The sequence below is a fragment of the Podarcis raffonei genome, chromosome 7, assembly GCF_027172205.1.
Source record: "Podarcis raffonei isolate rPodRaf1 chromosome 7, rPodRaf1.pri, whole genome shotgun sequence".
NCBI classification, from domain to species: Eukaryota; Metazoa; Chordata; class Lepidosauria; order Squamata; family Lacertidae; genus Podarcis; species Podarcis raffonei.
This window is the reverse complement of record NC_070608.1, coordinates 85,555,083-85,577,690: the sequence shown is the minus strand read 5'-3', so window position 1 is coordinate 85,577,690 and position 22,608 is coordinate 85,555,083. Positions and strand designations below refer to the sequence as shown.

At 44.9% G+C, this 22,608-nt stretch overlaps 1 protein-coding gene across 6 annotated transcripts in view; it reads left to right on the top strand.

Moving 5' to 3' along the window:
- Positions 1-1,561: 1,561 nt before the first annotated feature.
- Positions 1,562-22,608, top strand: part of PACS2 (phosphofurin acidic cluster sorting protein 2) — a 46,262-nt gene continuing 25,215 nt past the window's right edge. For 4 of the 6 annotated variants that reach the window (XM_053397276.1, XM_053397277.1, XM_053397275.1 and 1 more), the window contains exons 1-13: positions 1,562-1,710; positions 3,398-3,485; positions 5,350-5,439; positions 6,842-6,967; positions 7,228-7,390; positions 7,954-8,027; positions 8,706-8,786; positions 11,593-11,652; positions 15,027-15,184; positions 16,078-16,168; positions 16,875-16,949; positions 18,758-18,876; positions 21,613-21,745. In XM_053397276.1, coding sequence (XP_053253251.1) covers positions 1,577-1,710; positions 3,398-3,485; positions 5,350-5,439; positions 6,842-6,967; positions 7,228-7,390; positions 7,954-8,027; positions 8,706-8,786; positions 11,593-11,652; positions 15,027-15,184; positions 16,078-16,168; positions 16,875-16,949; positions 18,758-18,876; positions 21,613-21,745 — 1,392 coding nt within the window. In that variant the 5' untranslated portion in view covers positions 1,562-1,576. The remainder of the gene's footprint in view (positions 1,711-3,397; positions 3,486-5,349; positions 5,440-6,841; positions 6,968-7,227; positions 7,391-7,953; positions 8,028-8,705; positions 8,787-11,592; positions 11,653-15,026; positions 15,185-16,077; positions 16,169-16,874; positions 16,950-18,757; positions 18,877-21,612; positions 21,746-22,608) is intronic. The other 2 variants (XM_053397278.1, XM_053397274.1) reach the window with 1 other exon arrangement.

Genomic DNA, 22,608 nt, shown 5'->3' with positions numbered 1-22,608 from the left:
GCTCGTGTGCACGCTCTCTCACAGTGGAGGACCCTGAGCCGCTGCTTCCCTCCTGAGCCGGGCGAGCATGAAACCCGGGAAATTCAAGGGACATCATCAATAAGCGACAGCAGCGGGACACGGCACTGGGATAAGGGAGTTTCCCGCCAAATAAGGGACGGTTGACAGCTATGGGAGGGAGGCGGCTCGGCAAGCGGCGGGGACGAGGCGCCTGTAACCCGCCTGGGGTGTCTGCCAGGGGAAAAGGCGGCGTACAAATAAAGATGTGCTTTGAGCAGACATAAGCCGAGGGGCCCTTTGCTCCGGCCAAAGGGCCACTCAGACCAGCCTCCTGTCCGCTGAGCAGATGCCCCAAGTGGGGAACCCTCGAGCATAGCTGTCAACGTTTCCGTTTTTTTAAAGGGAAATCCCCTTATTCCAAATAGGATTCCTCGCAAGAAAAGGGAAAAGCTGACAGCTGTGCCCTTGAGCAGGATCCGGGCGGGAGAGCGACCCTCGCCTCCTTGGACTCCAGCAAGCCGTCTTCGGAAGCACCTCCAATAAAGGCAGGGCGCAGCCTCCGTCGGGGCTGGCAGCCGCCCACAGGCCTCTCTCGCCACCGCCGCCACGAAGCTGTCGGACCCTCTCCGAAAGCCACCTGGGGGAAACTTGAAGGAAGAATCGGCGCTCCCTCCAGGGAACCGCGCTGGCCACTTTTAAAGGGCGCAAAAGACACGTCGTGGGTGTTTAGCACTTCGCAGGTGCGTGCAGTGGAGAGGATGAACGGGAAACCCGCTTCCTCCTTGGACAGGAGGCAGCAAAGAGTTGGCATTTTTGCTGCAAAAATCGGATGCATGCAAAGAATTCCGTTTCAGCAAGATCCGGCGCTCGGTGGTGCAGAGTTGCGCTCGCTTTTCCTAGATGGAAGAGGCAGCCCTTGGCTGAACCTTCACGCGGCGCTTAAAACTCGCGCATGTCTTTGGAAAACCGTTAAAAGGATATGCAATGAAATTCAACCAAGGGGAAGCGAGGAAGCCACTTAACAATGTTAATAAGTGTAATTTTTAACAAGGCTATGATTTATGTTTGTTTGTCTTATGTGTTTGTTTATAATGTTGTGAAAACCAATAATTTTTTTTGGAAAAAAATAAATAAAACTTGCGGGTGTGTTTTCCAGTTTAGAGTGCTTTTATGTTTTTATTTGTTTTGCACGACATACAATACGGGGAAGCCAAGGAAGCCGGGCACCTGAGCTCCCCGAGTGCAAAACCAAAGGCAGCATCGGGGCGGCGTTTGCGACTCCCTTCCTGCATCCCTCAAGGGCATCTCGCAGGGGAGCGAGATCCAGCAGCAGCAGCAGCAGTCCCTCTGCTCCTCTGGCACTGCGGCGGAACCAGCGCCGCCGCCCGCCTCCCTCCCTCCCTCCCTCCCGTCTCGGAGGGGGCTCTCTTGTGACGTCACCCTCCCGGCGCCCCTCCCCCCGCGGCCGGTCACGCGCGTCCCGGGCGAAGGTCCGCGGCTGCTGCGCCGGCGCGGAAGGGCCGTGGCGGCCGGAGAGGCGAGCCGCTCGCTGCATCCCCCCGGCCAGGACCCAGCCATGGCGGCCGAAGCGCGCGGGCGTCCGGGCAGCCCCCCGGGCGGGGTGGTGGCGGCGCCGCCGGGCGGCCCGCTGCCCATGAACCTGTTCGCGGCCTGGGAGGTGGACGGCTCCGGCCCCAGCTGCGTCCCCAGGTGAGTCCCGCCTCCCCGGCCCTCGCCCCGTCGGGGCTCCGCCTTCCGGGATGCTCGCGGGCCGGCGCGGTGGTCGTGTGAACGCAGCCGGGCGCGGCGCCTTACGGGGATCCCCTGGGGGAAAAGCCCGGGACTGGCAGCCTGGGGCTTTGAAGCCTTCCTGGCTCTTTGCATTTCAAGGCAAACTGCTGCTGACACCGGCAGAGGCCTCCTTCGGAAAGCAAAGAGCCCTTTTTGTCCGGCTGCAGAAGGGAGAACGAGGCTTGCTCTGGCCTCCCCCGCTGCTGCCATTTATATAGCGAAAAAAGGCAGCATGTCAGCAGCTGCGTTCACGGCAGTTCAGGTGACATGTAGTTTGGCCCGCAGACCAAGAGCGAGGCGCGCTCTCCTGCTGCTGCCGCCTTTCTGGCTGCTCTCCGGTCTGTGCATGGGGAAGATCTCCCGGTGCGGCAATAGGAAACTACCCTTGATTGCTTTGAAACTGGTATGAAATTCGACTGTCCCCCTGGAGGTCCCTGAAGCAGCTCATTTCAAACTTAGCTCCTCCTCTTTGGGAAAATGCACCTTTTCCTTTTTCCCCCAAAATTTTTTTTATTGGTTTTCACAACATTATAAACAAACAAATAAGACAAACAAACATAAATCATAACCTTATTGAAAATTAAAATAACCTTGTTAAGTGACTTCCTCGCTTCCCCTTGGTTGAATTTCATTGCATATCCTTTTAGCGGTTTTCCAAATCACAGTTCTTGTAAAATTTAACTTAAACATTAACATCCTTAGATCTTCGCATTATGAAATTAAACATATTAATTCGACACTTAACATAAATCATGGGGAAATGCACCTTTTGAGGAGATGCACCATCAGGGACAACCCGCTCTATGGCTACCTCCGGCATCGCCGTTGGTGACCACAGCGAGTGCTGCTTCTCTGCCTCTCGCTTCTGGAAGGACTGGCCTCCTGTCATGGTCCTTATTGCTCCTCTCCTTTCTCATCTAGATGGTGAGTGAGGTTCGGTTCGTGTGACTAAGCCATCATTGTCAGCTAGCCAAAAATAGTGGCCATTCATAATAGAGGTGACCCAGGTGACATAGTGCTTGTTGTTGTTGTTGTTGTTTAGTCGTTTAGTCGTGTCCGACTCTTCGTGACCCCATGGACCAGAGCACGCCAGGCACCTCTGTCCTCCACTACCTCCCGCAGTTTGGTCAATCTCATGCTGGTAACCTCGAAAACACTATCCAACCATCTCGTCCTCTGTCGCCCCCTTCTCCTTGTGCCCTCCATCTTTCCCAGCATCAGTGTCTTTCATGGTTCTTACATTCCAGGTTCCTTGGACATTAAAAAAAAAACCTTCTGGAAAAAAATACCTTTCTGAGTCAATAAGCCTAGCAGGCATGGAACAAGAAGGGATCAGGACCTGGTTGAGGAAGCAGGGATAAATGGATGATAGAGAAATCTGTGCTTTTTAGCTCTTTCAGAAACAGTCTAGAGTTAGGGGTGGTCAGTGCAGTAACCCTGTTTGCTGATGATATTAAATCGTGAAATTGATTTTTAATTTTGGCCCAATTCCCCAATCCCTAAGTTATTATCCCTAAGTTATATAACTCAGTTATTTTCCCTAAGTTATCCCTAAGTTATTTCCCTAAGTTATTATCACAGGTTTTGTTTCGTTTTTAATTTGCAGGTTGTGCAGCTTGACTTTGAAGAAACTGATTGTATTGAAAGAATTGGATAAAGATCTCATTTCTGTGGTAATTGCAGTCAAAATGCAGGTAATGCAAGCCTCGCTAGGTATAATAGGCTAATGAGGTGCTTTACAATTCAGCTTGCTAATATACTATTTATTGGGAGTTGTGTTATTTATTAGTGAGAAAAAATGGTTTCATTAATATAGGTAAAGGTAAAGGGACGCCTGACCATTAGGTCCAGTCATGACCTACTCTGGGGTTGCGGCACTCATCTCACTTTATTGGCCGAGGGAGCCGGCGTACAGCTTCCGGGTCATGTGGCCAGCATGACTAAGACGCTTCTGGCGAACCAGAGCAGTGCATGGAAACACCATTTACCTTCCCGCCGGAGCGGTACCTATTTATCTACTTGCACTTTGATGTGCTTTCGAACTGCTAGGTTGGCAGGAGCAGGGACCGAGCAACGGGAGCTCACCCTGTCGCGGGGATTCGAACCGCCGACCTTCTGATCGGCAAGTCCTAGACTCTGTGGTTTAACCCACAGCGCCAATCACATACCCCATGGTATATTCATTAATATACCGTGCTACAAATTGGGTACTGAGAAATCTATTGATACAGAATTGATGCTAATTTATATCATTGCCTTTTGGAAATTGTACATCTTAATTCTTGAAACAAAGTTGTTCACATAATCTTCACTAGGTGTTATGCCGTTCATGAACGGAACGATCAGGAACGTCTTTACCCGGGAGTGCAAGAGGTGCGGGGCACCCACTGCCAAAGCTCTTAACTATCTACCTGTTATGAAATAATAAATAATTTTGATCAAACTAGAAAAATAAAATACATATATACCTAGGTATTACCGAAATGTATACCTACTGTTTCACTAAAGGACTTTCAACTTTGTGTGCTCACTTACCAAAGACGTGTCGCACCAGTGGTGGTGTTTGTCATTCACAACGGTGGCGCTTCTCAGACTCAACGAGGGCGCTTTTCATTCTCAACGGCGCCGTGCACGCAAAATTAACTAAATTTGGGGGCGCTGGGCGGATCTTTGCACCCCACCAGCACATATGCTAAAGACAGCCCTGGTGACGCTGTGGTCTAAACCACTGAGCCTCTTGGGCAGGCATAGGCATGTTTTGGGACTACAACTCCCATGATCCCTAGTTAACAGGACCAGTGGTCAGGGATGATGGGAATTGCAGTCCCAAAAGCATCTAGAGGGCTGAGTTTGCCTATGCCTGCTCTTGGGATTGCGGATCGGAAGGTCAGCGGTTCGAATCCCCGCGGTGGGGTGCGCTCCCGTTGCTCTGTCCCAGCTCCTGCCAACCTAGCAGTTCGAAAGCATGCCAGTGCAAGTAGCCAAGTTACAGGGAACCAGGCAGAGGGCCTTCTCGGTAGTGGCACCCGTCCTGTGGAACACCCTCCCACCAGATGTCAAAGAGAACAACAACTACCAGACTTTTAGAAGACATCTGAAGGCAACTCTCTTTAGGGAAGCTTTTAATGTTTGATGCATTACTGTATTTTAATATTTTGTTGGAAGCCGCCCAGAGTGGCTGGGGAAGCCCAGCCAGATGGGTGGGGTATTATTATTATTATTAATAATAATAATAATAGTAGTAGTAGATAAATAGGTACCACTGTTGTGGGAAGGTAAATGGTGTTTCTGTGTGCTCTGGCCCTCGATAGCCCAGTAATTGCATTAAGTTGGACATTAGTCTGTGGGAAGAGTGGGGGGGGGGTCAGTGCCTCTGCAGCTGTTGTGGGTCTCCTTCAGAAGCCCAAGCCAGTATGGCGAATAGTCACGGACAGTGGAAGAGGTCATCAAACAACAGCTGGAAGCCGCCGTTGCCCTTCCCTGGTCTGTAGTGACACTTTCTACAAATCTGTAATTATTGACTAACAATAGCTGATCTGTTTTCCTTTTTCTGTGCAGGGTTCAAAACGAATATTGCGGTCTCATGAAATTATGCTGCATTCTAGTGGGCACGTAGAAACAGAACTTGCTCTGAGCTTTTCCCTGCAGGTAATATAGGAATCCTTAATATTTCCCTCCTGCCCCTTACTGTAAGCAACTTAATTTAGGACATATTTTTAAAAACCGAAATGAAAAAAAGACTCGTTGCTTCATCTGATTTCCCACGGCATTGTAGAGGTGGAAGAGACTAGAAGCTTGCCTTGGGATAGGTAGGGTGTTGTGGAAGAATTAAGAGCAGGGGTTCCAGCAGGCTAAAATCCAGACAAATATTCGAATAGGCAACCCTTCCAAACAGCCTACCAGTTTAAGAATAATAATAATAACTAGCAGTGGCAAAGTTTTTATCGGTGGTTGCAAGATCAAATGAGCCCTATATTCTAAACAAAATGCTTGTTAGATAAGGAAGGGTGGGATGTAAATGTAATTAATAAATTAGTGAACTAATTTATCATCCAGTCTGATCAGGATACAAAGTACTCTGTCTATAGGAGAGTGGGATCCACTTTTTTTATTTCTTTATAGGTGGAGAACCAGCTTTCATTTATGGCTGCTGATTCATCTCCCAACCTCTTCCATCAAATTTCTGTGCAGTATTATTTAGCAGCACTATATCCCAGTAGCTGTGGTTCGATATGGTACAAAACCAGCCAATAAAAGTAACAATATGTTGCTTTTTCAAGAGATTCTGTGTTTTAGGCTTGTTCCTTGCCCAATTCTTCTTTCTGTGAAGTCTAGTAAAGTCTAGTGTCATTCATCTCAGGGTTCTTAGAGGCCACTTGACAGAAGGTGCTTCCTTGAGAAGGTGACGTTAATATCCTCCTGTTTATGCAGCCTAGGACCCTCGTACTTATGAGACTGCCTCTCCTGGTATGTCCCGCAGAGGACCCTAAGGTCCATGAATAATAATAGCTTGAAGGTCCCGGGCCCTAAGGAAGCCAGACTATCCTCCTCCAGGGCCAGGGCTTTTTCAGTGCCGACTCTGACCCGGTGGAATGCTCTGTCTCATGAGACCAGGGCCCTGCAGGACTTGATCTCCTTCCACAGGGCCTGTAAGACAGAGCTATTCCACCTGGGCTTCAATTTGAATTAGCCTGATCCTCTCTTCCCTTTTCCCTTTCCTCTTCTATGAAGAAACCCTTTCTGGGACCCCACATTTAAATTCTTCCCTGGTTTCCTTGCTGACCCTAGTAGGACCAACTTGGCCAATTAGCCCTAGTATGACCCCTGAATTTTAGAATTTTATTGATATTGATGCTGCATTTTATGTTGTATTTTATGCTGTTTTATACTGTTTTTAAGTCACATTTTAATCAATGGTTTTATTTGCTGTTAGCCGCCCTGAGCCCAGTTTTTAAACTGGGAAGGGCGGGGTATAAATAAATTATTATTATTATTATTATTATTATTATTATTATTATTACTATTAAACCTTTACATGTTTTATTTGCAGTATCCTCATTTCTTGAAAAGAGAAGGCAACAAACTTCAGATCATGCTGCAGAGGAGGAAACGGTATAAAAACAGAACAATTCTGGGCTACAAAACTTTGGCAATGGGATCTGTGAACATGGTGGAGGTAGGTGCCTCTCTGTATAGGTCACTAATATAAAGGGTGTTAACATACTTTTTTCTGGTCTTCTGTAAGGTTGCATTGCAAAAGCATTGCTAAGGTTCTTTCAGATGTTGTGTTTATCTCTGACCGATAGCGGACTTGTAGGGACTTGGGGACTTGGGCCGTAAAAGCCAACCCCAGTTTTCTGACGACAAACATAAAGTGGGTAAGAAATAGGGTGTTAACTTGTAAGCACGCTCTCTCTCAGACATTGTGTCTTGTAGGTGTTGCAGCACCCGAAAGAAGGAGGCCAAGTTTTGAACCTTTTCAGCAGCATCAAGGAAACTGCCGTCAAAGTAGCAGAGATCTGGATCTTCTCACTGTCCAGCCAACCAATAGACCAAGAAGATAGTGCTATACACATGAGCCAGAAAATCAAGTCTGCAGGTATCTCCAGAACTGTAAAAGTCCATGCTAATATCCATCTTTTCCGCTTTCTGTTAAACAATATTTCTTTTAAGTCAAGATGTCTCAGAATCTTTCATTTCTTTTCCCCACAAAAAGTCCAAGATAGGTTCCATAATTGTTATTGTTATTGCTTAATGTCAACCATATTTTTTCTTTGGACTTCCTCTTTTGTATTTGCAATTGTATCCCAATCTCCTTCTCTAGGACCTTCCATTTTCAAGAGAGAGTATCATAACTTTAGTAGCATCATTCTCTGAATTCAGTCCAAATTGTACGCAGACTGCTTTCACTCTGCTAGAACTGAGTAAAGGCCAGGATCGAAGTTTCCCCAAAACTTCCCCCCCCCCAACTCTTGCAGTTCCTGACTTTGCCGTCTTCAGATGGTTTTAATAAGAAGATTAAAACCAGAAGACTAGAAAACAGCAACTGTGAAATTGCCATAACGGCCCTTGCAGTTTTCTTCCTGGTTTGCCTTTAAACCAATGTGCAGTTGTTTTTAGTAAGAGCATAATCCAATTGCTTCTGTATTCTTCTTCTTTCAGACAACTATTCCGAAGAGGAATATGAAAGCTTCTCTTCAGAACAAGAAGCCAGTGATGATGCAGTTCAGGGACAGGTATTGTCTAAGCAAATAAGCCCTTTGTAATTATCTTAAAATTCATAAATGCAAGGGAGTGGACCTGATTATTTCATTCATTCATTTTATTCAAAACATTTAGCCACTTCATAGCCTACTAGAGCAGCTTCAAAGAGAAACTGAAGGACTTATTAGGATTTCCCAGCCCACAAGATGTTGGATCCAAATGGTTTTCTTATGACTTGGGGAAATTTTTCTTGTCCCTCGTTGCTGGCAATCCTTTGAAATCCCTAGTCCACTCCTTCAGTTGGTCATTGATGCTGCTTGATGGTTGATTCTGAGGAAGTTGATCCTCTGAACCACCCTCAAAGAAGCAACCTGGAACAGGGTCTCCAATAAAGATCTGAAGGTCTTGCTAGGTTCCTCCGGTCAATATCCAGAAGATATCGAGGTGCTGAGCTTTAAAGGGGTTTATGTCAAAACCAGCACTTTGAATTGGGCTCGTAGCTGCCGCTGGTGTGGTAACAGAATTAGTGTTGTAGGATCTGTTTGCCTTAAATCTGTTAACAGTTGGGACAGCTTAGTGTATGTTTGCATACATTTTAATTAATTAAAAAACCGCTTGCAAGGCATTCCATCTGCCTTGATGTTGTAACACCCCTATTCCCCTCATTTGACCTTTGTTGATGATCATAACAAACGTTTCTTTTTCTTCAGGATTTGGACGATGATGAGTATGAGTTGGGGAAACCAAAGAAGCAGTGGAGATCGATAGTAAGAACAGCATCCATAACCAGGGTTGGTGGAAATTAATTTTACTAACATTGATGTGGATTGGGACCAAGTGTCTGCCCAGAATGAAAGAGTGGACTAGATATGGCATGAGGTTTGGACGAATACAAAGCCACAGTAGTTGTATTCATATTTTTGTTTTGTCATGCTTTGTTGTGAACCGCTTTGAGTGTAATGCATACAGAACAGAATTATCACAAGTAATAAGCAGCTAAAAGTGACTCGGGTGGTTACATGCAAGGCAGGGGAGTAATGTAAGCAGAGGAAACCTTTGTTTTGGTGGACTGAGATTGCCTTTTTGTTCTGACCTTCTTCCAAGGAGCCCAAGAGGGCATACAAAAATTGCCCCCTCTCATTTGATCTGCCATTGCCTTGAAGGGGGGCTAGGTCGGAGCGATTGACCCAAGGTCATTTGGGGTGCTTCATAGCCAAGTCTGATAATTTGAGGCACATGTCGTGTCCTGCTTTAATAATAATAATAATAATAATAATAATAATAATAATAATAATAATAAATAAAAAAATTCTTGTTTAGGTTTCCCCAGCCACTCTGGGCAGCTTCCAACAAAATATTAAAATACAATAGTCTATAAAACATTAAAAGCTTCCCTGAACGGGGCTGTCTTCAGATGTGTTCTAAAAGTCTGGTAGTTGTTTTTCTCTTTGACATCTGGTGGGAGGGCGTTCCACAGGGCGGGAGCCACTACCGAGAAGGCCCTCTGCCTGGTTCCCTGTAACTTGGCTTCTCGCAGCGAGGGAACCGCCAGAAGGCCCTCGGTACTGGGGTAGCACAGCTACGCCTCTGGAAATTTTTATTAAACATGAGCCTGATTCAGTAATAGCTTCCTCCTTCCGAAGAGTATGGAGATAACAAGGTGTCTATAGGGCACATTCAGGGGAGCATTCAGCGTTCCAAACAAGCGTTTTTGAGCTTAGGTCAGTGGGCTTGATGAGACTTGGCTCACACTTTGACACATCTGGATACATGCACCAGGGAGACAACACACTACTGGCTTGTGCCCTGGATTTGAAGCACAGACCTCCAGCCTGGAAAAACAAAACAAAAACATGACTGTTCTCACAGGCTAGAGTTTCTTCTGCAACCATGCTACTTCTGGTACCTTAAGACTGGATCTTGGACTTGGGGGAAAGAGAAATCCCCCATGATGTATTTGATTAATATCTGTTCCTACAGCCGAGTGGCTTAGGGCAGGGCCGGATTTAGGTTTGATGAGGCCCTCAGCTACTGAAGGTAATGGAGCCCTTTATATGTCCAGCTGTCCTTTGTCAACAACAAATTGTCGCTTTTTTGTGTTGAATATATGCTATATGGTAATTTATGGACCTAATAGGTATCTAAAGCCATTTGCACATAACAAATAGGAGCCTACACAACACAAAACACTGTTGCTGTATGTAGGTTTTATTTTATTTGTTTTTTATCTTATATTTTGGAAATGTACATCCAGTTTTTTTCATTTAATTTTTTTGGGGGGCCCCAAGAGAGTGGGGCCCTAAGCTATAGCTTGTTTTGCTTATACGTAAATCCGGCACTGGCTTAGGGAGCTGTTGTGTTGCATTTGCTGTATGGGTTCAAGTTAGGATCTCCTTCTTTTATGCCTTTGACATAAGTCCTGCCTCTTGCTTCCCAACTACATTCTATCTATACCAAGAGCCACAAGTGTTTCTGTACTCTGTATATGCCTCTGGCTGCCCTTGTTGCATGGCCCCCCCCCCCGGAGGCTTGACAAGAGTATTTCTCACCCAGGTACATCTTAAATCTTTGTCCCTGGCGGGATTTGTGTTCTTTATACAGGGCCCCTGGCAAGGGAGCTGTGTGGCTGATCCATTGTGTTGAATCCTCTTCCTCCTCCCATACACATTGCTAGCAGGCTAGCATTTATATTTATGTGCACTCCAATTGTTTTGGAATTTATTTATTGATTATTTGGGGTAGACACTCAGACATCTAGAGGGATAACTTAGTGCCATGTCCCCATGCAAAAATACAACCTATATTCTTCAGACATCATCTATGTGCCATGGATTGCAGATTTTGTTGTAGAGTCAGTTTGTGGAAAACCGTGTTCTGATGAAAAAGACTCTGTTTTCTGTAATTACTTTGTTTTTAATCCTGTGTTAAGAGTCAAAAAAAAACAAAAAAAGTTAAAGATTTGTGTTAATGGAGCTGGCTTTGGATGAAATGCAGAGCTAACTGTTCCTAACAAACTAATACAACATTAGACCTCTGTTAGACATTTCTAGTGGCAAAGAGTTCTAGGGTTGAATATACGTGATTGGAGATCAGGAGTGAGAAGAGCTCATTGGCTTCTCGGCAAAAAAGTGAAAAAAAGAGTTACTTATCAGGAATTATTTAATCCTATTCCACTAAAACTGCAAAGTGAATGGTGGAATCCAAGCACAAACAAATAGCAAAACAAGGGAGATTGTGCTAGACCTCTGTGGGCTTGTCCTCAGGCCTCCAGGGCAATGAGTGGCCAGCTATGTCATTGCACTAGAGGAATATGAGACATCTCTGCCAACACAGAGACATCAGTTTGCACGCTCTTTCCAGTATGGATCTGGAACTGGCTGTCCTAGCTGAACCGGAAATTCTGGCCCAATTCCTAGTTGGGATGGAATTTAAACAGTCCCTCAGATGAATGAGCAACAGCCGTGGCCTGCCTTTTGTAAGCTATTTGCACTTATTGACTGAGAATAAATGGTGCATGGTTTGTCGTGGCGCTGTGCTTCGACACACAGAGATTGTGTGCTTTAGTGTTGTATTGATTGCAGTCATTTACCTTTACAGCAGCAAAACTTCAAGCAAAAAGTAGTGGCCCTCTTGAGACGATTTAAAGTATCTGACGAGGTAAGCTGTCTGTCGTTGCTGTCTCCAGCAACTTCCTTAAATTCTGCATGGGTTTTGCATTATCCATCAGGCTAAGGGCACTTTCGTCAGAAACGCAGAACCTCTTTTCGCAGCAGGGATTGGAAACCATTATCATCTCAAGGGCTGAATTTCTTCTTGGGGACCGTGATGGGCAGGGATGGAGGCAAAAGCAAATGCCGCGACAGATGTGACTCTTGTTTTTGCACAATAGGCTGCATTCAGCTGGGCATTTCTGCGCACACCCCCATGCATTCATCCTTCATTCCAGCCAAGGAATGGAACTTGAGGAAGCTGTGCCGTGTGACCTGGGCAAAGTTCCAAGTGCCAGATAAAGAGGCTTTAGTCTCTGGGGCTGAGGTTCTGCACTCCCGAGGTTTTACACCAAGGCAAATGGTGTAAATGTACCCCCTAGTTTACCTGTCTGATTTTAATGATCTGGCAAATACTGTCTTTTGCATATGAAACTTTGTTAGCCTTCTACAAGTGCATTAATGTCATTGCCGAAACTGAATGGTCTGAGTAACCTTCTGTACTTAGGTCTCTTCTAAACTGCAATAGGATAACAGGGGAAACTTAAGAGCACAAAAACATTATTTTTGTATAATGTGAGTGATCAGTGTTTTTGAAACATTCAGCCACTTATAAATTATTTTTAATAAATAAAATATAATGGCCGAGGTGCCATTTACCAACTTACTGTTTCATGTGAAAGCACCTTAATTCTTTTATGAACTTTAGCAGTCTCCCTGTCCTGCTTTCTTGGTAGGGGTGAACTTGACTTCCATTGAAATCAATGAAACATCATGATAGATCTGTCCCATTGATTTCAGTGGGACCTGAGTCCAGGTAACGTAGCCTGGCTCTCGCCTCTGTTTCTGTAAAATGTCCTAAGTTATTTTGCCTGAAATTTACGCGGGTACCAATGCATGCGCGTCTCTGCCCCTGTATGTCTAATAAGGTAGAATCTGTCACACACATCCTTCTATTTTGCGAATTTTATAGTGAAGAGCGAGTTCAACTTATTTTGCCGCTTTTATCAAAATTTATACCCCTACAACATTATTTGGAATCCTCCCCCGAAATTCTACGAAAATACCTTCTGGAAGATTCCTCAAGCTCAATATCATATGAGGTGGCCAAATTTTGCACTTTAGTAATCAGGAAGCGTAAATCTCCTCTGTTGAATGGCACACTGTGAAGTTCCCTTGTGTAATCCTTTTTCTTTTTCTTTTCTGATGTTGTTGTTGATTTCTTTTTGTTTGATCTTGTGGTGTTTAGTGTCACTGGCTTTTGCCGTAATAAAACTTGAACTTGTTATTTTGCCTGTATCTCGCACAACAAAATATGGCCCCTGGTAACTTCTGAAAGTAACTTCTGCCCAGTCTTCTGCCTCTCATAAAAAACAACCCTGTTATTTGTAACACTTGCTTAAGGCAGAACTTGTTTTCTTGCCCAACAGATATGCCCGATGTACTTACCAAGACAACAAAGTAATTTGTGCAATTACCTGAGGGCGGGGATCATATAAAACAAAGAATAAACCTTTGGAGCAAAAATTCTTTTGAAAACGATGATGCCATTTCCTGCAAAATAAGTTTGGGCAGTGTACAGATATTAAAAAGGACAACAATCAATATCATTGTAAACTTGGAAAATGAATTATAAAACCCGTTCCTGCATATAGTTACACAATTTGTGCTTGGAGAACAGTATCTCCCTGGTACTTCGCAAGCTGTATCAAGATTGCACAAGCAAATGATCACATCTTGGTGGCAACGCCAGTTTTGTTTCATTTAGCTTCTTAGACTCACAAAAAATGTCTCTATACCCACTTACCACTCAAACAGAATTTATTCTGACAGTGCAAAGGCTGCAGCCATCACCTCAAATGTGAACTTTGAAATAGGCTGTCTGGAATTGCCAATAGATCAGAGGGTATCCAGTTTTATTAGGAAAGGTGCCATTTGTAATCTGAAAGGTTTTTCTACGGACACCACCAAATGGACACCAAGTGGGGATCTCATTATGTTCCCACTTCAATTAAGGCACAAAAAATGTCTCCACTTCTGGAGGCTTCTGTGTTGCCTCTTAAGTGACATTTTGCCTCCTGCTGAAAGGTAAAACAATCATGCAACGCGACACAAAGAACAATAAAAAGGGCAAGAAACAGATACCAAAACTCACAGTAAAACATAGCCAGCATGGTGTCCTAGTGTCTCCTCTCGCAGGAATACAGATGGAATCTTCTCCAGTGGACACTGGGAGACCATCAAGGCCTGGGCAAGAGCTGGCTCACTGACAGGAAAGAATGATTTGCTGGACAACATGCCTTCACTGTTGTACTTCTGAAAACTCCCCATATGAGGGGTCTAAATCTCACAGGGAGCCTATACCACTTTTAAATCGTTATACACAATGCTTTGTTCCTAGAAAAAAGGTGCTGATATTCTGGGCAGTTGCCTTGGCTGAAAAATTTCCTCCAGGCCAGGAAAAACAATTACATGTAAGACAATTACATGTTTTATTGGAACTTCATTAAGATCTTGGCATACAGTTATTCCATGATGCATGATAATTAAATGACTTGCTGCAATGCCATACCTTTTTTCTGTGCTCTCAGTACCTTACTGCCTGGATTTGGGAAGGAAGCATTGGGCTCCAGGATCCTGTCAGAGCCTCGTGCCTACTTCCCCAAGCCTGGGAAGTGTTTGACCGGCTTAGGGAAGGAGGTGCGAAGCTCTGCCGGGGTCTGAGAGCCCTCCCACCAATCAGACGGTTGGCGGTTCGAATCGCCATGACAGGGTGAGCTCCATTGCTTGGTCCCTGCTCCTGCCAACCTAGCAGTTCAAAAGCACGAAGTGCAAGTAGATCAATAGGTACCGCTCCAGCGGGAAGGTAAACAGCGTTTCTGTGTGCTGCTCTGGTTCGCCAGAAGCAGCTTAGTCATGCTGGCCACATGACCCAGAAGCTGTACGCCGGCTCCCTCGGCCAATAAAGTGAGATGAGCACCGCAACCCCAGAGTCGTCCGCGACTGGACCCAATGGTCAGGGGTCCCTTTACCTTTACTATGCATGCTTTTAAATAAATAAATATAAGTGGAGAAGGCTCCCTGCTGCAGAAGATCAGCACCAACATGAGAAAAGCAGTTGAGCTGAGCAACGAGAATGCAACAGAGAGGCAGAACTTGGTCTCTTCATACAGTTCTAATTTTGTGTGTATGGACTTGTGCAGAGGGCCTAGATATAAATACTTGAGTGCAGTTAATGACCGAGATGCTATTTGCATTTCAAGGGAAGCCTCCATTTATGCTGCTGATAACACACTTTTATGCTGCTTGTGCTTTTCTGTCTAGGTTTTGGATTCTGAGCAGGATCCAGCTGACCATGTCCCAGAAGTAGAAGAAGACCTAGACCTTCTCTATGATACACTTGATATAGAAAACCCTAGTGACAGCGGCCCTGACATGGAAGATGATGACAGTGTCCTCAGTACTCCTAAGCCAAAGCTAAAGTAAGAAGAGATTTTGATGGCAGCTTCTCGAACCGACAGTCTGTTAGGATGAGAGATGCTGGGGCAGCTCTGGGGGAAAATAATAATAATAATAATAATAATAATAATAATAATAATAATAATATTTATTATTTATACCCCACCCATCTGGCTGAGTTTCCCCAGCCACTCTGGGCGGCTCCCAATCAAGTATTAAAAACAATACAGCGTTAAATATTAAAAACTTCCCTGAACAGGGCTGCCTTCAGATGTCTTTTAAAGCTAGGATAGCTGCTTATTTCCTTCACATCTGCTGGGAGGGCGTTCCACAAGGCGGGCGCCACTACCGAGAAGGCCCTCTGCCTGGTTCCCTGTAACCTTACTTCTCGCAATGAGGGAACCGCCAGAAGGCCCTTGGTGCTGGATCTCAGTGTCTGGGCTGAACCATGGGGGTGGAGACGCTCCTTCAGGTATACAGGACCGAGGCCGTTTAGGACTTTAAAGGTCAGCACCAACACTTTGAATTGTGCTCGGAAATGTACTGGGAGCCAATGCAGATCTCTCAGGACCGGTGTTATGTGGTCCCGGCGGCCACTCCCAGTCACCAGCCTAGCTTCCGCATTCTGGATTAATTGCAGTTTCCGGGTCACCTTCAAAGGTAGTCCCACGTAGAGCGCATTGCAGTAGTCCAAGCGAAAGGGGGGTGGACTGTGTTTTGGTACCTGCCTGCTTGGTCAAACGGCTATTTGGGCAGCAGTTTTGCACATGAGGGAGGGAGAGATCTTGGGAAGGATTGACAGCAGCCTCTCACATTTTGGCACACGGTTTCTAGAGGTTTCTATAGCATTGGCCATGTTTTGGAGCTCCTAGCATAAAACAACAACATTACGATGTCCTTTGTTTTCTTGCTATAGACCTTACTTTGAAGGAATGTCACATTCAAGCTCTCAAGCAGAAATTGGAAGCCTCCACAGCGTCAGAAACCAGAGAGAGCCACCCAGTCCTGTAAGTGCATGAAATAAGTGCATAAAAATAATTGAAATCAACTGATAATCACAAATGCATTGCCATTTCTTAGTAAAGGGGTTGTGAGTCAAGTATGGCAGTTTTATACAGTGGATGCTCGGGTTGCGAATGTGATCCGTGCGGGAGGCACGTTCGCAACCTGCAGCGTTTGCAACCTGCAACGCCACACCTGCGCACGCGCAGGTTGCGATTCGGTGCTTCTGCGCATGCGCAAAGCGCAATTTAGTGTTTCTGCGCATACGTGAGCGCCGAAACCCGGAAGTAACCCGTTCCAGTACCTCCAGGTTCGGCGTGGTGCGCAACCCCAAAACGCGCAACCTGAAGTGTCTGTAAGCCAAGGTATGACTGTAAATCTATGGATTTGCCTTAACCAGAGATACTTGCTGTTTGAAGGGGGTTTCACCCAAGGGGAATTGTGAATGGTAGTTCTATCTGGAGAAGATAATTCTCTGCTGCTTTTCACTCATGTTTGACAGACCATGCTATAGAACTGCATTGTTCAACAGAAAATGCAGCATTTTATGGGGAAAATGTGGATTATTCCATTTCAGTCATATTCTCTAGCAAGAACTTGCTCCTGGGTAGTGTTTGTTTGCAATGTTGCTGTAATGCTACCTCAGGACTAGCCAGTCTCAGGAGCAGTGTGGTGTGTGCTCCTTGTTTTACTCACTCTTGTACAAAACAGGTTGAAGTGCCTGAAGAGGACAAGAATATTGGAAGCAGACAACCAGCAGACAGCGTCTCTGACACCGTGTCTTATGTAAGTGCAATTGCCTTTTTATCATTCAGGCAGGGATCGCTAGAGTGAAATGCAGAAAGATTTTACAGCCATATAGAACTTCAGGGTCATTTGGCAAAACGGATAACAACTTCTGTTCTAATCTTTCTGTTTTTAGGGGATTCGTTTTGAATTGGTGCCTGTTTTTTTGTTTTTGTTTTTTTTAAAATCTCTGCCCAAGTATACTGCATTTTCTCCTTTCTTGGAATCTCTGTTTTTGGAAACCTTACATCCTTTATAGGCCACAATTTGAATATTTAAAAAAGAACAACCACTATCAGCCTAAAGCCCAGGTACACATTCCATTCAGGTGTTTGGTAGATAGTCAGCTGGGAACTGGGATGGTGTGTCTATTTTACGTAGGAAAGGTTTGTTGGAGATAGAAGCGTTTTGATGGAGATGTTTTTAATGGACCTTTGAGAGGTGATTGCACTGTTGAGCTATGGGTAGAAGGTTGTTTTTACTGTTTTTAACTTGAGTGTTTTAAATTCAGGGTTGGTATTGTTTTACTTGAAAAATGCACCTGGGGTAAGAGTTGCTGAGGAGGGGGGGCAACTGATGTAGTTCAGGGCAGGGGGGAGGCAAGGTTTAGAAATTGGGGCAAGCCAGGTTATATGTAGGGCTGCCTCTGAAGATGGTTCAGAAACATCGGCTGGTGCTGAATTCGGCGGCCAGGTTGCTCACCAGGGCAAGACAGTTTGAGAATATTACACCAGTCCTGGTCCGGCCGCACTGGCTGCTGATTGGTTTCTGTGCCCAATTCAAAGTGCTGGTTTTGACCTATAAGGTCTTGAGTGGCTCAGGGCCGCAATACCTCAAGGACCTCCTCTTCTCCTTATAAACCGACCCAGACTCTGATCATCATCTGAGGCCCTTCTTCATGTGCCTCCTCCATGAGAAGTCTAGAAGGTGGCAACACAAGGACAGGCCTTTTCTGTGGTGGCTCCCCCTCTGCCCTCTCTGGGGAGGCTTGCCTGCCAACCTTCACTGTACATCTTTAGGCGCCAGATGTAAACGTTCCTCATCTACCAGGCCTTTGGCTGATTAACACCCTACGGCCTTTTAAATGTGTGTGGGAGCGGGGGGTTATTATTTTGTTTTTTGACTATTTATTTTTGCTTTTCTCCTGTATTTTTATCTTGTGAATTGCCCTGAGATCTTTGGATTAAGGGCGGTACATAAATTTTACTCCTGCTATGACTACTGCTACTACTGCTAGTAGATGGGAATGGAGTGGGGTTGGTTTATGGGGTTAGAAAGAGGAAGTAAAATGTGCCATTGAGAATGCTTTGACCTGCTGAGAGTGGAGGTATGTATGAGCTTTGTGGGTGGGTTGATTTGGGTTGAGGCAGGAAGAGGTGGAAAGTAGTGAGAATGTGAAGTAGAGATCTGGCTGAGTAATGTTTGGTACATTTGGGTTCTGCTGGGTATAGCAGCAGCTGCAGAGAGTTTGTTATCCAGTGCCCAGCTTGTCAAATACCATGTGCCTTTGCAACACTGGAGACCTGGGATAGAATGAGGTCTCTGTTGGCGTATAGACTACAGCAGAAACATAGGCCAAAGTGGCTGTTTTACAGTTCACATTGAAGCCAGGCCAACTGGGGGCTTCATAGAATCTATGCTACTATTTGGGATAGATCCATAGCTAATGGATTGCTTGATGTTTTGCACTGGTCTGGCTATGGTCATGGACTGACTTTTATTTATTGGCACTTTTTATTATTATACATGCTGGCAGAGCACAAAGGCTTTCACAGAACATCCACTCCAATGTAATTTGTTGTCTGCAGGAAAATAAACAACAAGAAGACGTAGAAACTGAACTCTTTCCCCTGGATAGCTTCATGGGAAAGGCTCCACTAATTGGCAGGATGACAAAGACAGAATCTCTCATAATTCCTTCCAGCAGGTAACCTGTCTATAAGCTGCAACATCAGCTCCGAAACTTACCTTGTTTGTAAATATGCAACTTGAGACAGATGAGCTTTTAACTTGTGGCATCTGAACATCGTTTTGCATGCTTTCAGTCCCCATGTTTTGTTCCAGAATTCATGCACCTTGGTGACCATTCCACTTTCTTACCCAATTTTTTAAAAATGTGACTCCAAGTAAGCTTGCAAAATAATATTTAATAGCACCACCAGTATAGTGATTAATTAAAGAGACAAAAGTTATACCTAAACAATGAAATGGACATGGCAGAAATATACTGACAGTTGAGCATCCGCAAACTGAGTTGTGGCACTTTCCTTTTTCTTTCAGTATTGAGATTTGTGGAGCTATCAATGATTTATACCTCAGCTGAAACTCTTTCATTTGTTCCAGTTCCTTCCGCAAGTAATACAGGGTGTTCCAAATCTGTAGAGCAAATTGTGGGGTTGCCAACAGTGAGGAGGAAGAGGAGGAGAGGAAGAGAAAGTCCTGTTGTTTAAGCAGGAGGACACCATAGGATGTCACCGCTTGTGCTTTTCTAAAATTTGACCCCACCAAACTACTGCATTCCTAATTCTGATGCACCTTGGCTGATAGATTGACTTATCCAGGTAGACATAGATTTTTCCTAATGAGGTAGCCACTTCTGAGAAGACTCTGGGGACACCTCTCACAAGGCACTTTGTTTGAGGTCTTTTCCTATGCTCTGAAGGCATGTTAGCCACTGCCTTTTTCCATTAGAGGTTCATTTTGTTATAAAGAGAGATGTTTCCTTTTGGTAGTGGTGCCCCAGTTATGGAGTGCCCCCCTCCCAAGGTGTCAGGCAAAGACTTCTTTATTCACTTCGAATTCCCTAATTCAAAACAGTTTTACTTTCTAAAACATTTTTACTTAAGTATCTGAACTGTGAGGGACGCAGGTGGCACTGTGGGTTAAACCACAGAGCCTAGGACTTGCCGATCAGAAGGTCGGCAGTTCGAATCCCCGCAACAGGATGAACTCCCGTTGCTTGGTCCCTGCTCCTGCCAACTTAGCAGTTCAAAAGCACGTCAAAGTGCAAGTAGATAAATAGGTACCGCTCCGGTAGGAAGGTAAACGGCGTTTCCGTGTGCTGCTCTGGTTCGCCAGAAGCGGCTTAGTCATGCTGGCCACATGACCCGGAAGCTGTACGCCGGCTCCCTCGGCCAGTAAAGCGAGATGAGCGCCGCAATCCCAGAGTCGGTCACGACTGGACCTAATGGTCAGGGGTCCCTTTACCTTTATTTGAACTGTAACTTTAAAAGAGACTTTGGCTGATCAATGTTTTTAGTTTTGTCCTTATCTTATGATAATAGAATCATGGAATTGTAGAGTTGGAAGGTGTGGTGGTTTGAGTATGCTGTTCGCAATAAGCACTCTCTGCTCGCTCAGAGAGATATTTACAGTTCTTTATTTTACATATGTACAAGCAGCACAGTACAATCATACATCCGAATCCTCCGGTTCAGATTTGGGGAGTGGTCTTCTCCTGCTTCTCCTCCAACAAAGGAGGCGGGGGAGCTTCATGGGACGTCTCTGATCCTTGCGCTTTAACCCTCTCCTTTCCTATGCCAAAGGCATAGGCTCCTGAGCTTCCTGTGCGGTGCTGGGGCTCTGCTTCAGCATCGGAGAGCCTTGCCTCCTCCTGGCTCTCCCCCTCTTCCCCTTCTGTCATTTCCCAACCATTTCCTTCTGACTGTTCCCACTCTGACTCTTCTTCTCTCCCCCCCCCCGACTCTAAGGCGTCCCTTGGCCTGTGACAGAAGGGACCCCAGGGGAACATCTAGTCCAACGCCCTGCAATGTAGGAATCTCAGCTAAAGCATCCATGACAGATGGCCATCCGACCTCTGCTTAGAAGCCTCCAAGGAAGGAGAGTCCACAATCTCTCAAGGGAGCCCATTCCATGGTCAAACAGCTCTTACTGTCAGAAAGTTCTTCCTGATGTTTAGTCAGAATCTCCTTTCTTGTAACTTGAAGCCATGGGTTCGAGTCCAACCTTCCGGAGCAGGAGAACATGTGCTTGCTCCATTTTCCATGTGACAGCCCTTTAGATATTTGAAAATGGCTATCATACCTCCTCTCCGTCTCCTCTTTACCAGGCTATATATGCCCAGTTCCCTAAATTGTTACTCATTTAGATTTATAGCAATATTTGTGTGGTTGTGTTTAATTTGGAAATGGTTTTTTTAAATATGCTGTTGTTGATTTGTTAGCTGCTTTGTGCTTCATTCAGTTACAGTGGTACCTCGGGTTAAGAACTTAATTCGTTCCAGAGGTCCGTTCTTAACCTGAAAAGGTTCTTAACCTGAAGCGTGCTTTCACTAATGGGGCCTCCCACTGCCGCTGTGCCGCTGGCGCGCGATTTCCGTTCTTATCCTGGGGCAAAGTTCTTAACCTGGAGCAACCACTTCCTGGTTAGTGGAGTTTGTAACCTGAAGCGTCTGTAACCCGAAGCGTCTGTAACCCGAAGTGTCTGTAACACGAAGCATCTGTAACCTGATGTACCACTGTATTAGGCAGGATAGAGTTTTAAAAGATAAATAAAAAAAAATGCACTTTAATCTGCTGGTAAGTTAAAAAACCAACAACCAACATTGATATTTCCTGCTGGCCCAGGAAAGTTGTAATACAGTGAGCAGCATGTGTGCCGTTTTGGTTTTCTTGATAAAGGTCCCCATGTTCTCCTTTGGCAGATCGGAAGCGAAGCATATGGGACGCAGAGGGAGAAGCACATCTCTGAAGGAAAGGCAGCCGGCGAAGCAGCAGAATGAGAGAGCCAACAGCCTGGACAACGAACGCTCTCCAGGAACCAGGCATCGCTTGCAGGTGAAATGGGCTGTTCAGTGCCAAGGGGGCATCCTCCTTCGCATGTATGGTGCTTCTGGGGGCATGCTGCGAAACCATCTCAAAGCTTTGTCATAATTTTGGAGGGGATCCCAAATTTTGGGGTTTGGAGTTAGTAACAGCTCCCATCATGTGCACCAGAACGTGCAATAAAGATTCTCTATTTTTTAGGAATATTTTATATATATATATATATGTGTGTGTGTGTTTTATATATATATGTGTGTGTGTATATATTTTATATATGTATAAAATGTGTGTATATGTTTTATATATATATATATATATGTGTATATATATATATGTGTGTGTGTGTGTATGTATGTATGTATATATGCTCAACACACAACAAAAGAGACAAAATAAACCAGAATGAAAGTACCACCAGTCTCACCTTACAGAGAGAAATAATTAATATTATAAAATCATTAAACTGTTTTTAGCTGGGGCAATCAGAATAAGAATAAGATCCACTATTTGACTACTGATTCAAAACCCTAAAATGTATTTTATATAATAAACTTTTTGTTTCTGTTCTTTTGTATATTGTACTGTTGTTTTATTGCTATGGCCGATGGCTGACGCAAATAAAGATTCATTCATTGCTTCCTTCCTTCATTCAAAAGAGGCTATATGAGATCTAAATGGAACCCCAGCCAGTAACTCATATTTTGGACCAGCTGAAGTTTCCAAGTCATCTTCAATAATCCCTTGATCCTCAGCAAGTCAGGAATTGGCAACTCTATGGACAAGTGGCAAAACAGTGTGCTTAGACGTTTAAGTCAAGCCAATTATTTTGGGTTCGCTTCATATTTGACATCACTTCATAGATGTCCTAGCTTAAT